Below are 17,470 nucleotides of genomic sequence, written 5' to 3' on the forward strand. Positions count from 1 at the left end.
TACGCCTGTACTGTATATACTTATATACATATATACCTATATATACACCTATACTGTATATACTTATATACATATATACCTATATATACACCTATACTGTATATACTTATATACATATATACCTATATATACACCTATACTGGCTCACCAGCACTGGCTTCCTGTGCACTTAAGATGTGACTTTAAGGTTTTACTACTTACGTATAAAAAACTACACGGTCTAGCTCCATCCTATCTTGCCGATTGTATTGTACCATATGTCCCGGCAAGAAATCTGCGTTCAAAGAACTCTGGCTTATTAGTGATTCCTAGAGCCCAAAAAAAGTCTGCGGGCTATAGAGCGTTTTCCGTTCAGGCTCCAGTACTCTGGAATGCCCTCCCGGTAACAGTTCGAGATGCTACCTCAGTAGAAGCATTTAAGTCTCACCTTAAAACTCATCTGTATACTCTAGCCTTTAAATAGACCTCCTTTTTAGACCAGTTGATCTGCCGCTTCTTTTCTGTTTTCTCCTATGTCCCCCACTCCCTTGTGGAGGGGGTCCGGTCCGATAACCATGGATGAAGTACGGCTGTCCAGAGTCGAGACCCAGGATGGACCGCTCGCCTGTGTATCGGTTGAGGACATCTCTACGCTGCTGATCCACCTCCGCTTGAGATGGTTTCCTGTGGACGGGACTCTCGCTGCTGTCTTGGATCCGCTTTGAACTGAACTCTCGCGGCTGTGTTGGAGCCACTATGGATTGAACTTTCACAGTATCATGTTAGACCCGCTCGACATCCATTGCTTTCGGTCCCCTAGAGGGGGGGGGTTGCCCACATCTGAGGTCCTCTCCAAGGTTTCTCATAGTCAGCATTGTCACTGGCGTCCCACTGGATGTGAATTCTCCCTGCCCACTGGGTGTGAGTTTTCCTTGCCCTTTTGTGGGTTCTTCCGAGGATGTTGTAGTCGTAATGATTTGTGCAGTCCTTTGAGACATTTGTGATTTGGGGCTATATAAATAAACATTGATTGATTGATTGATTGATCAAGGGGATGGGTCAAATGCAGAGGACACATTTCACCACACCTAGAGTGTGTGTGACAATCATGGCTACTTTAACTTTACTTTAAAATGTATTTCGATGCTTTTCTAAAAGGAGAGGAGACTACGGCGGATAGTCCAACCTGGGATTCAGGAGGAACAGTGTGGTTTTCGTCCTGGTCGTGGAACTGTGGACCGGCTCTATACTCTGGGCAGGGTCCTTGAGGGTGCATGTGCTTTGTGGACTTGGATAAGGCATTGGACCGTGTACCCCGGGAAGTGCTCAGAGAGTATGGCGTATCGGACTGTCTGATTGTGGCGGTCCACTCCCTGTATGATCAGTGTCAGAGCTTGGTCCGCATTGCCGGCGGTAAGTCGGACACGTTTTCCAGTGAGGGTTGGACTCCGCCAAGGCTGCCCTTTGTCACCGATTCTGTTCATAACTTTTATGGACAGAATTTCTCGGCGCAGTCAAGGCGTTGAGGGGATCTGGTTTGGTGGCTGCAGGATTAGGTCTCAGCTTTTGGCAGATGATGTGGTCCTGATGGCTTCATCTGGCCGGGATCTTCAGCTCTCACTGGATCGGTTCGCAGCCGAGTGTGAAGCGACTGGGATGAGAATCAGTACCTCCAAGTCCGAGTCCATGGTTCTCGCCCGGAAAAGGGTGGAGTGCCATCTCCGGGTTGGGGAGGAGACCCTGCCCCAAGTGGAGGAGTTCAAGTACCTCGGAGTCTTGTTCACGAGTGAGGGAAGAGTGGATCGTGGATCGGTGCGGCGTCTTCAGTAATGCGGACGCTGTATCGATCTGTTGTGGTGAAGAAGGAGCTGAGCCGGAAGGCAAAGCTCTCAATTTACCGGTTGAGCTACGTCCCCATCCCCCCCTTTCGGTCACGAGCTTTAGGTTATGACCGAAAGGACAAGATCACGGGTACAAGCGGCCCAAATGAGTTTGGGTCTCTCCCTTAGAGATAGGGTGAGAAGCTCTGCCATCCGGGAGGAGCTCAAAGTAAAGCTGCTGCTCCTCCACATTGAAAAGAGCCAGGTGAGGTGGTTCAGGCATCTGGTCAGGATGCCACCCGAACGCCTCCCAAGGGAGGTGTTTAAGGCACGTTCAACCGGTAGGAGGCGACGGGGAAGACCCAGGACACGTTGGCAAGACTATGGCCTTGGAACGCCTCGGGATCCCCTGGGAAGAGCTGGAAGAAGTGGCTGGGGAGAGGGAAGTCTGGGCTTCCCTGCTTAGGCTACTGCCCCCGTGACCCCACCTCGGATAAGCGGAAGAAGATGGATGGATGGATGCTTTTCTAAATAAAGGGGACCACAAAAAATGTCATTATTGAATCTTAGGGTACATGAAACATGAGTTTATTATTGCAATTTAGTCCTGAAATAAAATAGACAACTTGTCTTTTAGTAGTAAGTAAACAAACAAAGGCTCCTAATTAGTCTGCTGATGTGTCATTTATCTACCTATTATTATGAGGGACAAACTGTAAAAAAGGGATTATTAATCCACTTGTTCATTTGACTGTGTTGTGTTTTAGTGTTTTCTTGCCTTCTCCTTTTAGTGCTTCATCCTGGGCGAGGGGCGGCCCTTGAGGCACACCCGCTCGCAATTAGCCCGCCGGTATTTCAGGCTGGTCACTGACCTTGCCGGTTATTGTATCCTGGACTCCTCTCGCGCACGCGCCTGCTTCACCTTACCAGACCTGGTACCTTGTCGCTACTTAATCCTGAATTCCCTAAACCTCTTCTGTGTTTATTTCCTAGCCCCCCCTGGAGGTAAAAGGGATTTTTTGTTGGAATCTTGCCCTGCTCGGTGTGCCCTGGCCTTTTCTCCTGCCGACCTCTGTGGAACCTATTTTTGTCCAGGTTATATGGTGTGCGCTTCTGCCCCATCGCCCTTGGTTATCCCTTTTTTGTCTAATTACATTTTTTCATTTTTGTAATTCCACCTTTTCTCCCGTCTCTGCGTCCTGGGGTCACCCCCCTTGACCAAGACCCTAATAAACTGTTAATATCTGCTTATTTTCTGTTTCAACATGTTCTATCTACACATCTGTTAAAGTGTAATAATCACTTATTCTTCTCTTCTTTGATACTTTACATTAGTTTTGGATGATACCACAAATTTAGGTGTCGATCCGATACCCAGTAGTTACAGGATCATACATTGCTCATATTCAAAGTCCAGGGACGTATTTCGTGAGTTTATAAACATAATATGAATTTATGTGACGATAAAAAATATCGATGTAATCGTAGTAGCATCGACTCGATACGCTATTGTACTTGGTATCATTACAGTGGATGTCGGGTATAGAGCACTGGTTTACATTGTGACGCCCGGTGAGCTATTGTATCCTCCTATGGTGTGTATTGAAACATTTTTTTAGCTATTCCCGGTCCTCCAGTGATAATACTACTTGTGAAAAACTTACTTTATTTGTCACCATGTCTTAAAGCACCATTTCCTGAGTGTGTTTCAGTGTCACAACTTCACCTTTATCGTCAGTTTTTAAGCCAAAAATGCGTTCGTTCTCCCTTTTCTGTCCACTTATCGTGTCTACTTGTAAGTACTCTGTGTGCGCGCACTGCCGAACATGCTCCTTTGCTCGTAAAACGTGACGTCATGCCCGGGAACCGGTACTTTTTAAACAGAGTATAGTGCCGTTTTTGATTTATTAGTACTGCAATACTATACTAGTACCGGTATACCATACAACCATAGTACACTCTTATGGTATATTAACTTGCTTTCTTACAATATGTCTTTTATATGCAATGCAGAGCAGGAACTTGCAAAATGGTGGACTAGTTTGTGGCTTCACAACATTGCACATTTTGTTATTGTTTATTATTCATATTTAATGCATTTGGGGGGGAGGGGAAACGAAGTGTTGAGCAGAGAAATGAATGATAAATATCAATACTACCATTAGATGAGAACAAAGCAATCGAGGTGCACTGTTCAGTATCGTGGCCTCTGATTGGCTCAGCCTCAGAAGCACTAGTATATTGGAGTAAATGAATGTGAAGGTGAATGTGTACAATAAAAAAAAAAATTCAACAATTCATAACAATATATCAATATTTAAAAGGTGAATTTGTACGCTTTATTTCTTATTCCAAAAAAAAAAAACTACTTATTTAGAAGTTCATAAATTTTTTTGTATGCCGTCACTATAATTTTTTTTAATTTTTTAAATAAAAAATCCTACTTTGGGGAAATTCTTTACATTATTAGCGATAAATGAGGGTTTACTGTATAAATAGACAAACATTTCTATTCCTGTTGGCTATCTGTGACTAACGAGCAGATATATTTATACATATATATTTTTTTTACCGCATGGATTTTGCCTAGCAACTAACAGATGAACATAAACTATTTATGGTGTAATATTGCTCTTGGAACGTGAAAAACACGCGTAGCGTTTATTCCGAGTAAGGCGTTTCATTTCTGAGGCAAGCGGGTACAAATGATGGTTTAGGGGCGGAGCCACAATTATACAGGTGTGTGATTGACACACTCGCAAAGGAGCGGGTCCATGTAAAACATTTAAAAAAAAAAAAAAGTACTTTAAAAAATGAAAAAGACTAAAAAAATAAAATATAGTAAAAAGCAAAACAAATAAATATTAAAATACAATTTACTGTGATGAGGTGGCGACTTGTCCAGGGTGTACCCCGCCTACCGCCCCGATTGTAGCTGAGATAGGCGCCAGCGCCCCCCGCGGCCCCAAAAGGGAATAAGCGGTAGAAAATGGATGGATGGATGGAAAATACAATTTGAAATATATTTATATATTAAAAAGAAAACATACTGTAAATAATAAAGACCGTATTAAAAAAATCTAATAAAAATCACAATTAAAAATATATTTTTTTTAAATCACAAATAAAAGGAAAACGTAATGTCGCTTGAATGACTGTTACCACTGTGGACCATTAAAGAGGGTGACGCACCGTCACCATGGCAACAGCAGAAATGCTCCTCTTATTATGATTAAAAAGCATACAAACCATGAAAATGTTTTTCCCAGTTTTCCTTTCAAGGTGTAAATGTGTTCATATTGTGCACCTACCAAGATAGATGCCAGGATTGGAGCTTTGATGATCCACCAGAAGACGTCGCTGGTCTCGATGATGTCCCAGCAGCTGCTTACACAGGAAGCAACAATGAAACACACGCACACACGCACACACACGTCACAATTTGTCTCACCCGACATCGTTATAGTAGGCCTTGGCGACGCTCCAGGCTGCGATGAAGACGGCGGGCCCCCCTGAGAGACGACACATGAAGCTAGTAAGCGCGGATGAGGAGCGTGGCGACGAGGACGTGTAGTCGGTGAAGACGGTGAGGACGTCCTCACCCCAGCCGATGAGAATGTACGCCCAGAAGTACTTCCTCTCCGAGAAGAAGGAGACGGCCAGCAGGGCGTGAAGGTAGAGGCCTTCTACCAGCAGCCAGAAGAAGGACGCCATGATGGCATACTGGAAGAACACCATCGCCACCTTGCAGCCCACCTTTAAATGTTCATGTTGTTCAGTGTTTGCTATATTTCACTGCAAAACAACTTCAATACACCCACTTTTAAATATACTAGTAAATGTTCATGGTTGACATGTAAAATTGTATATTTTATTGTGTAATCTTAAATTTTCCTGAGGGAACTCTCCTGAAGGCGTCAATAAAATACTATCTATCTATTTTAGTAATTGTTGACAATTTAATGCAGATAAAATACTAACCATGTTGGTAATATTAATGGTTATTGACAACTTACCGGAGATAAAATACTAATAATGTTGTAATATTAGTAATTGTTGAAATTTTACTGCAGATATAATACTAATCATGTTGTAATTGTTGACAATTTATTGCAGATAAAATAATAGTAAAGTTAATATTAGTAATTGTTGACAATATACTGCAGAAAAAATAATAATGTTGTAATATTAGTAATTGTTGAAATTTTACTGCAGATAAAATACTAATCATATTGTTAATAGTAGTAATTGTTGACAATATACTGTAGATAAAACACTATTAATGTTGTAATATTAGCAATTGTTGACATTTTACTGCAGATATAATACTAATAATGTTGTAATTGTTGACAATTTACTGCATATAAAATACTAATAATGTTGTAATATTAGTAATTGTTGACAATTTACTGTAGATAAAACACTGTTAATGTTGTAATATTAGCAATTGTTGACATTTTATTGCAGATATAATACTAATAATGTTGTAATTGTTGACAATTTACTGCAAACAAAATACTAACAATGTTGTAATATTAGTAATTATTGACAACTTACTGTAGATAAAACACTATTAATGTTGTATTAGCAATTGTTGACATTTTACTGCAGATAAAATACTAATAATGTTGTAATTGTTGACAATTTACTGCAGATAAAATACTAATAATGTTGTAATATTACTAATTGTTGACAATTTACTGTAGATAAAACACTATTAATGTTTTAATATTAGCAATTGTTAACATTTTACTGCAGATAGAATACTAATGTAATATTAGTAATTGTTGACGATTTACTGCAGATATAATAATAATAATAATAATAATGTTAATATTAGGACGGGAATTGTTGACATTTTACAGCAGATAAAATAATAATAATGATAATTTTAGTAGGGTAATTGTTGACAATTTACTGCAGATAAAATAATAATGTTAATGTAAGTAATTGTTGACAATTTACTGCAGATAATATACCAATTATGTTGTAATATTAGTAATTGTTGACAATTTACTGCAGATAAAATACTAATGTTAATATTAGTAATTGTTGACAATTTACTGCAGATAAAATAATAATGTTAATATTAGTAATTGTTGACAATTTACTGCAGATAAAATACTATTAATGTTGTAGTATTAGTAATTGTTGACAATTTACTGAATATAAAATAAAAATCATGTTATTATTAGTACGGTAATTGTTGACAATTAATAGCAGATAAAATAATAATAATGTTAATATTAGTAGGGTAATTGTTGACAATTTACTGCAAATAAAATACTAATAATGTAATATTAGAAATTGTTGAGAATTTACTGCAGATAAAATACTAATAATGTTAATATTGATAATTGTTGACAATTTACTGCAGATAAAATACTAATAAAGTAATATTGGTAATTGTTGACAATTTACAGCAGATAAATTAATAATAATGTTAATATTAGTACATTGTTGACAAATTACAGCAGATAAAATAGCAAAAATGTTAATATTAGTAGTTTAATTGTTGACAATTTATTGCAAATAAAATAAAAATCATGTTGTTAATATTAGTAATTGTTGACATTTTACTAGAGATAAAATACTAATAATGTTGTAACATTGGTAATTTTTGACAATTTACTGCACAGAAAATAATAATGTTAATATTAGTAATTGTTGACAATTTACTTCAGATAAAACTCTAATAATGTTGTACTATTAGTACGGTAATTGTTAACAATTTACTGCAGAAATAATAATAATGTTGTAATGTTAGTAATTGTTGACAATTTACCCCAGATAAAATACTACTAATGTTGTTAATATTGACAACTGTTGACAATTCACTGCAGATAAAATATTAATGTTGTTGTAATGTTAGTAATTGTTGACAATTTACTGCAGATAAAATACTAATAATGTTGTAACATTGGTAATTGTTGACAATTTACTGCAGATAAAACTCTAATAATGTTTTAATATTAGTACGGTAATTGTTAACAATTTACTGCGGAAAAAATAATAATGTTGTAATATTAGTAATTGTTGACAATTTACCCCAGATAAAATACTAATAATGTTGTTAATATTGGCAACTGTTGACAATTTACTGCGGATAAAATAATAATATTGTTGTAAAAATAGTAATTGTTGACAATTTACTGCAGATAAAATACTAATGTTGTTGTAATATTAGTAATTGTTGACAATTCACTGGAGATAAAATACTAATAATGTTGTAACATTGGTAATTCTTGACAATTTACTGCAGAGAAAATAATAATGTTAATATTAGTAATTGTTGACAATTTACTGCAGATAAAACTTTAATAATGTTTTAATATTAGTACGGTAATTGTTAACAATTTACTGCAGAAAAAATAATAATGTTGTAATATTAGTAATTGTTGACAATTTACCCCAGACAAAATACTAATCATGTTGTTGATATTGACAACTGTTGACAATTTACTGCAGATAAAATAATAATATTGTTGTAAAATTAGTAATTGTTGACAATTTACTGCAGATAAAATAATAATAATGTTGTAATATTAGTAATTGTTGACAATTTACTGGAGATAAAATACTAATAATGTTGTAATATTAGTAATTGTTGACAATTACTGCAGATAAAATACTACTAATATAGTAATATCAGTAATTGTTTACTATCTTAAAAAGAGCAGGATGTTGACCCTCTCAAAACAAAGTGGGTTCTTGCTCAGGTCTTCCCACCGAGCCTGACGTGCAGTTGTCCACCTCCCCGACCTCGTACAGGACAACATCCTTGATGAGGACGGCGATGGCCTTGAGGACGAAGGAGACAAACAGGTGCAAGTGGATGTAGTTCCTCGTGCAGTGCAGCTTCCTGGCGGACAAAAACATGTTTTGGTTGATCACGTTAGTTTTGTTAGCCAACATTGTTAGCGTTGTCATCACTGTTAGTATTGTTAACATTGTTAGCATTCTTAGCACTGTTACATTATTAATGTTGTTGGGGTTATTGGCATTCTTAGCATGGTTATCATTGTTAGCATGGTTAACATGTTAAAAAAAGTTAGCTTTGTAAACATTATTAACATTGCTAGGGTTATTTGCATTGTCAACATTGTTAACGATATTAGCATTGTTAAGGTCATTAGCGTTGTTGACATTATTAGCATTGTTGGCACTGTAAACATTGTTGGAGTTATTAGCATTGTTATGAGTGTTAGCCTTGCTAATGTTGTTAGCATTATTAGCATTGTTACCCTTAGTATTTTTGCTAGCACTGAACGTTGTTAGCATTGTTGGGCTTATAAGCAGTGTTAGCATTGTTAGCATTATTAGCCCCATTATCATTGTTAATATTAGCATTGTTAACGCTGTTAAAGTCATTAGCCTTGTTGACATTATTAGCATTGTTGGCACTGTCAACATTGTTGGAGTTATTAGCATTGTTATGAGTGTTAGCCTTGCTAATGTTGTTAGCATTATTAGCATTGTTACCCTTAGTATTTTTGCTAGCACTGAACGTTGTTAGCATTGTTGGGCTTATAAGCAGTGTTAGCATTGTTAGCATTATTAGCCCCATTATCATTGTTAACATTAGCATTGTTAACGCTGTTAACCCGGTTAACATTGTTAGCATTCTCAAGGTTATTTTTACTGTTAACGTTGCTAGCTTTGTTAAAGTGTTAAGCATTATTAGCATTAATAGCATTGCTAACGTCAACATAGTCAACATTGTTAATTAATCAAAAAATAAATTGTCAATTATGGACTCAGTAACTAATCAATCAATAAAATGTAATTTATGGACTCAATGACTAATAAATCAATCAACAAAATATTTAATCAATAAAATATAAATTATGGACTAATCAATCAATCAATACATTTTCAATTATGGAGTCAGTGACTAAATCAAAAAAATGTCAATTATGGAATTAGTGACTAATAGCTGAGATAGGCGCCAGCGCCCCCCGCGACCCCAAAAGGGAATAAGCGGTAGAAAAAGGAAGGATGGATAAATCAATCAATAAAATGTAAAACTATGGAGTCAGTGATTACAAAATCAATCAATAAAATGTAACTTATGGAGTCAGTGATTACAAAATCAATCACTAAAATGGAAATTATGGAGTCAGTGATTACATAATCAATAAAAAAAACTGTCAATTATGGACTCAGTGACTAAATAATCAATAAAATGTCAAATATGGGCTCAGTGATTACATAATCAATCAAAAAACTGTCAATTATGGACTCAGTGACTAAATAATCAATAAAATGTCAAATATGGGCTCAGTGATTACATAATCAATCAATAAACTGTCAATTACGGACTCAGTGACTACATAATCGATAAAATGTAACTTATGGAGTCAGTGATTACATAATCAATCAATAAACTGTCAATTATAGACTCAGTGACTAAATAATCAATAAACTGTCAACTATGGACTCAGTGCCTAAATAATAAATCAATAAAATGTCAATTATGGAGTTAGTCACTAATAAATCAATTAATAAAATGTAAACTATGGAGTCAGTGATAACATAATCAATTGATAAAATATCAATTATGGACTCAGTGACTAAATAATCAATAAAATGTCAAATATGGGCTCAGCGATTACATAATCAATCAATAAACTGTCAATTATGGACTCAGTGACTAAATAATCAATAAAATGTAACTTATGGAGTCAGTGATTACATAATCAATCAATAAACCGTCAATTACGGACTCAGTGACTAAATAATCAATAAACTGTCAACTATGGACTCAGTGACTAAATAATCAATAAAATGTCAAATATGGGCTCAGCGATTACATAATCAATCAATAAACTGTCAATTATGGACTCAGTGACTAAATATTCAATAAAATGTAACTTATGGAGTCAGTGATTACATAATCAATCAATAAACTGTCAACTATGGACTCAGTGACTAAATAATCAATCAATAAAATGTCAACTATGGAGTTAGTCACTAATAAATCAATCAATAAAATGTAAACTATGGAGTCAGTGATTATATAATCAATCAATAAAATGTCAATTATGGACTCAGTGATTAAATAATCAATCAATAAAAGGTCAATTATGGAGTCAGTGACTAAATAATCAATCAATAAAATGTCAATTATGGAGTCAGTGACTAAATAATCAATCAATAAACTGTCAATTATGGACTCAGTGATTAAATAATCAATCAATAAACTGTTAATTACGGACTCAATGACTAAATAATCAATAAACTGTCAACTATGGACTCAGTGACTAGATAATCAATCAATAAAATGTCAATTATGGCGTCAGTGACTAAATAATCAATCAATAAAATGTCAATTATGGAGTCAGTGACTAAATAATCAATCAATAAAATGTTAATTATGGACTCAGTGATTAAATAATCAATCAATAAACTGTCAATTATGGACTCAGTGATTAAATAATCAATCAATAAACTGTCAATTATGGACTCAGTGATTAAATAATCAATCAATAAACCGTCAATTACGGACTCAGTGACTAAATAATCAATAAAATGTCAAATATGGGCTCAGTGACTAAATAATCAATAAAATGTCAAATATGGGCTCAGTGATTACATAATCAATCAATAAAATGTCAATTATGGACTCAGTGACTAAATAATCAATAAAATGTAACTTATGGAGTCAGTGATGACATAATCAATCAATAAACTGTCAATTTTGGACTCAGTGACTAAATAATCAATAAACTGCCAACTATGGACTCAGTGACTAAATAATCAATCAATAAAGTTAGTCACTAATAAATCAATCAATAAAATGTAAAACTATGGAGTCAGTGATTACAAAATTAATCAATAAAATGTAACTTATGGATTCAGTGATTACATAATCAATCACTAAAATGGAAATTATGGAGTCAGTGACTAAATAATCAATAAAATGTCAAATATGGGCTCAGTGATTACATAATCAATCAATAAAATGTCAATTATGGACTCAGTGACTAAATAATCAATAAAATGTAACTTATGGAGTCAGTGATGACATAATCAATCAATAAACTGTCAATTTTGGACTCAGTGACTAAATAATCAATCAATAAAGTTAGTCACTAATAAATCAATCAATAAAATGTAAACTATGGAGTCAGTGATTACATAATCAATTAATAAAATGTCAATTGTGGACTCAGTGACTAAATAATCAATCAATAAACTGTCAATTATGGAGTCAGTGACTAAATAATCAATCAATAAACTGTCAATTATGGAGTCAGTGACTAAATAATCAATCAATAAACTGTCAATTATGGACTCAGTGATTAAATAATCAATCAATAAACTGTCAATTATGGACTCAGTGACTATCAATCAATAAATAGTGCAAATGTATGTATACATTTTTTGAGCCTTTTTAAAGAAAATCATATCACCAGAGAAAATTATGCAAATTACTCGATGATGTCATGGTGATCAAGTCCCTAACCACGCCCCCACCACCACAATATCAGTGACATATCATCAGTGACATTGTCACTGATGATATCCGTGACAATGTCAGTGATGGTGTTAGGGACGGTGTCAGTAATGATATCAGTTGTGACATGCGTGATGGTATTAGTCATGACATCAGCGATGATATCAGTGATGGTATCAGTCCGACATGATGAAAAAGGAAGTGTATGCATAGAAAAGCACTCCGATTAATACTGTCCGTCAAAAATATCATATGCCATGACACCAAGTGTGATACCGTACTATTACTGTACATACAGCATGCCGCTGTCTCATACCTGAAGATGCAGAGGACGGCGATGGCGGTGGTGAGAGAGACGAGGGAGACGCTGTGACCGACGGTGTAGCCGATCTTCACTTGCCAGAAAAACTTGCCCTGCAGATGACACATGAGGACAAAAGTATTGGGACATGAAAACACTAGTATTGATATCGTCATGGTGTGAAAATAGCTAACAGTAACTGTATTGATATCGTCATCGTATGATAATAACAGTTATTAACTGTATTGCAATTGTAATGTGATAAGTAATAACAGTTATTAACTGTATTGATATCGTCAGGGTGATAAGTAACAACAGTTAATAACAGTATTGATATCATCATTGCATGATAAGTAATAACAGTTATTAACAGTATTGATATCATTCTATGATAATAGTTATTAGCAGTGATGATATTATTATTGCGTGATAAGTAAACGTTAATAACAGTATTGATGTCATCATTGTATGATAAGTAATAACAGTTAAAAATATTAATATCATTGTATGATAACAGTTAACAGTATTGATATCATCATTGTATGATAAGTAATAAGAGATATCAACTGTATTGACATCATTTTATGATAAGTAATAACAGTTATTAACTGTTTTGATATCACCATTGTATGATAAATATGAGTTATTAAAAGTATTGATATCATTGTATAACAGTTAACAGTATTGATATCATCAATGTATGATAAGTAATAACAGTTCTTAACAGTATTGATATCATTGCACAATAAGTAATAACAGTATTGATATCATTATTTTGTGATAAGTAATAACAGTTATTAAAAGTGATGATATCATCATAGTGTGATAAGTAATAACAGTTATTAACAGTTTTGATATCATTGTAGGATAAGTAATAACAGTATTGATATCATCAGCATCATTGTATGATAAGTAATAACAGTTAATAACAGTAATGATATCATCAGCATCATTGTATAAGTAATAACAGTTAATAACAGTATGGATATCATTATTTTGTGATAAGTAAAAACAGTTGATAACAGTATTGATATCATTGTGTGTTAGTAAAAACAGTTAACTGTTTTAATATCATCATTGTATGATAAATAATAAGTTATTAAAAGTGAGGATATCATCATTGTATGATAAGTAATAACAGTTGTTAACAGTATTGATATCGTCATTTTGTGATAAGTAATAACAGTTACTAACAGGATTGATATAATTTTGAGATAAGTAATAACATTTACTAACAGTATTGATATCATTTTGTGATCATTAAAAACAGTTACTAACAGTATTGATATCATTGTGTGATAAGTAAAAACAGTTATTAACTATTTTAATACTATCATTGTATGATAAAAAATAAGTTATTAAAAGTGATGATATCATTATTGTATTAACAGTTGTTAAAAGTATTGATATTGTCATTGTGTGATAAGTAATAACAGTTAATAACAGTATTGAAAGGGCATCACGGTGGTACAGGGGTTAGTGCGTGTGCCTCACAATACGAAGGTCTTGGGTTCAATCTTTCTGTGTGGAGTTTGCATGTTCTCCCCGTGACTGTGTGGGTTCCTTCCAGGTACTCCGACTTCCTCTTACCTCCAAAGACATGCACCTGGGGATAGGCTCCTCCCACATCCAAAGACATGCACCTGGGGATAAGCCCCTCCCACCCCCAAAAAGATGCACCTGGAGATAGGTTGATTGGCAACACTAAATGGTCCCTAGTGTTTGAATGTTGTCTGTCTTTGCTGAGGTGGCAACTTGTCCAGGGTGTACACCCCTTCCACCACCCCTGCGACCCCCAACAGGACAAGCGGTAGAAAATGGATGGATGGATGGAGTATTGATATGGCTATGGTGTGAAAAGTACCAAGAGTTGGTAACAGTATCAATATCGCCATGGTGTGAAACGTATCGAACCAGCTGAGTGTTTCAAAGCGTGTCAGCAGGAAGTGGCAGACTGACAGGAAGCTTTGACTTCCTGCTGAGAACTGGATGATGTGCCAACCCTTCAGTCAATAAGGACAAGAATACTTTGCAAAAACACAACAACAAGCTGGATAAGCATGTGAATAACAAACAACATATTTATATTTAAACTATATCTACATTGGCAACATTCAGGACCCTTTCAAAGCCAAGAGTATGTAGAAGTCTTCAAGAGTCTGTAGAAGCTAACTGTCTATGGCCACTAGAATCTGTAGAATCTAACTGTCTATGGCCACCAGAGTCTGTAGAAGCTAACGGTCTGTGGCCACTAGAGTCTGTAGAAGCTAACTGTCTATGGCCACTAGAATCTGTAGAAGCTAACTGTCTATGGCCACCAGAGTCTGTAGAAGCTAACTGTCTATGGCCACCAGAGTCTGTAGAAGCTAACTGTCTATGGCCACTAGAGTCTGTAGAAGCTAACTGTCTATGGCCACCAGAGTCTGTAGAAGCTAACTGTCTATGGCCACCAGAGTCTGTAGAAGCTAACTGTCTATGGCCACTAGAATCTGTAGAAGCTAACTGTCTATGGCCACCAGAGTCTGTAGAAGCTAACGGTCTGTGGCCACTAGAGTCTGTAGAAGCTAACTGTCTATGGCCACTAGAATCTGTAGAAGCTAACTGTCTATGGCCACCAGAGTCTGTAGAAGCTAACTGTCTATGGCCACCAGAGTCTGTAGAAGCTAACTGTCTATGGCCACTAGAGTCTGTAGAAGCTAACTGTCTATGGCCACCAGAGTCTGTAGAAGCTAACTGTCTATGGCCACCAGAGTCTGTAGAAGCTAACTGTCTATGGCCACTAGAATCTGTAGAAGCTAACTGTCTATGGCCACCAGAGTCTGTAGAAGCTAACTGTCTATGGCCACTAGAATCTGTAGAAGCTAACTGTCTATGGCCACCAGAGTCTGTAGAAGCTAACTGTCTATGGCCACTAGAATCTGTAGAAGCTAACTGTCTATGGCCACCAGAGTCTGTAGAAGCTAACTGTCTATGGCCACTAGAATCTGTAGAAGCTAACTGTCTATGGCCACCAGAGTCTGTAGAAGCTAACTGTCTATGGCCACTAGAATCTGTAGAAGCTAACTGTCTATGGCCACCAGAGTCTGTAGAAGCTAACTGTCTATGGCCACTAGAGTCTGTAGAAGCTAACTGTCTATGGCCACCAGTGTCTGTAGAAGCTAACTGTCTATGGCCACAAGAATCTGTAGAAGCTAACTGTCTATGGCCACTAGAGTCTGTAGAAGCTAACTGTCTATGGATACTAGAGTCCGTAGAGGCTAACTGTCTATGGCCACTAGAGTCCGGAGAAGCAAACTGTCTATGGCCCCTAGAGTCTGTAGAAGCTAACTGTCTATGGCCACCAGAGTCCGTAGAATATAACTGTCTATGACCACTAGAGTCTGTAGAAGCTAACTGTCTATGGCCACCAGAGTCCGTAGAATATAACTGTCTATGGCCACTAGAGTCTGTAGAAGCTAACTGTCTATGGCCACCAGAGTCCGTAGAATATAACTGTCTATGGCCACTAGAGTCCGGAGAAGCTAACTGTCTATGGCCACTAGAATCCGGAGAAGCGAACTGTCTATGGCCACTAGAGTCTGTAGAAGCTAATTGTCTATGGCCACTAGAGTCTGTAGAAGCTAACTGTCTATGGCCACTACAGTCTGTAGAAGCTAACTGTCCATGGCCACTAGAATCCGGAGAAGCAAACTGTCTATGGCCACTAGAGTCTGTAGAAGCTAATTGTCTATGGCCACTAGAGTCTGTAGAAGCTAACTGTCTATGGCCACTAGAATCCGGAGAAGCGAACTGTCTATGGCCACTAGAGTTTGTAGAAGCTAACTGTCTATGGCCACTACAGTCTGTAGAAGCTAACTGTCTATGGCCACTAGAATCCGGAGAAGTGAACTGTCTATGGCCACTAGAGTCTGTAGAAGCTAATTGTCTATGGCCACTAGAGTCCGGAGAAGCTAACTGTCTATGGCCACTAGAGTCCGGAGAAGCTAACTGTCTATGGCCACTAGAGTCTGTAGAAGCTAACTGTCTATGGCCACTAGAGTCTGTAGAAGCTAACTGTCTATGGCCACTAGAGTCTGTAGAAGCTAACTGTCTATGGCCACTAGAGTCTGTAGAAGCTAACTGTCTATGGCCACTAGAGTCCGGAGAAGCAAACTGTCTATGGCCACTAGAGTCTGTAGAAGCTAACTGTCTATGGCCACTAGAGTCTGTAGAAGCTAACTGTCTATGGCCACTAGAGTCCGGAGAAGCGAACTGTCTATGGCCACTAGAGTCTGTAGAAGCTAATTGTCTATGGCCACTACAGTCTGTAGAAGCTAACTGTCTATGGCCACTAGAATCCGGAGAAGTGAACTGTCTATGGCCACTAGAGTCTGTAGAAGCTAATTGTCTATGGCCACTAGAGTCTGTAGAAGCTAACTGTCTATGGCCACTACAGTCTGTAGAAGCTAACTGTCTATGGCCACTAGAATCCGGAGAAGTGAACTGTCTATGGCCACTAGAGTCTGTAGAAGCTAATTGTCTATGGCCACTAGAGTCCGGAGAAGCTAACTGTCTATGGCCACTAGAGTCCGGAGAAGCTAACTGTCTATGGCCACTAGAGTCTGTAGAAGCTAACTGTCTATGGCCACTAGAGTCTGTAGAAGCTAACTGTCTATGGCCACTAGAGTCTGTAGAAGCTAACTGTCTATGGCCACTAGAGTCTGTAGAAGCTAACTGTCTATGGCCACTAGAGTCTGTAGAAGCTAACTGTCTATGGCCACTAGAGTCCGGAGAAGCGAACTGTCTATGGCCACTAGAGTCTGTAGAAGCTAATTGTCTATGGCCACTACAGTCTGTAGAAGCTAACTGTCTATGGCCACTAGAATCCGGAGAAGTGAACTGTCTATGGCCACTAGAGTCTGTAGAAGCTAA

At 36.7% G+C, this 17,470-nt stretch overlaps 1 protein-coding gene across 9 annotated transcripts in view; it reads right to left on the reverse strand.

The window, feature by feature from the left end:
- Nucleotides 1–17,470, reverse strand: part of vipr1b (vasoactive intestinal peptide receptor 1b) — a 183,731-nt gene that overhangs the window by 18,724 nt on the left and 147,537 nt on the right. For 7 of the 9 annotated variants that reach the window (XR_009809757.1, XM_061921300.1, XM_061921298.1 and 4 more), the window contains 4 exons: nt 12,575–12,672; nt 8,529–8,661; nt 5,251–5,555; nt 5,111–5,183 (listed from right to left, as the gene is read on the reverse strand). Coding sequence is in view for 8 of the 9 variants with exons in the window: in XM_061921300.1 (XP_061777284.1) it covers nt 5,111–5,183; nt 5,251–5,555; nt 8,529–8,661; nt 12,575–12,672 (609 nt within the window). In the remaining variant the exon portion in view is untranslated. The remainder of the gene's footprint in view (nt 1–5,110; nt 5,184–5,250; nt 5,556–8,528; nt 8,662–12,574; nt 12,673–17,470) is intronic. The other 2 variants (XM_061921296.1, XM_061921295.1) reach the window with 1 other exon arrangement.

This window comes from Nerophis ophidion, linkage group LG15 (genome assembly GCF_033978795.1).
Source record: "Nerophis ophidion isolate RoL-2023_Sa linkage group LG15, RoL_Noph_v1.0, whole genome shotgun sequence".
Lineage (NCBI taxonomy): Eukaryota > Metazoa > Chordata > Actinopteri > Syngnathiformes > Syngnathidae > Nerophis > Nerophis ophidion.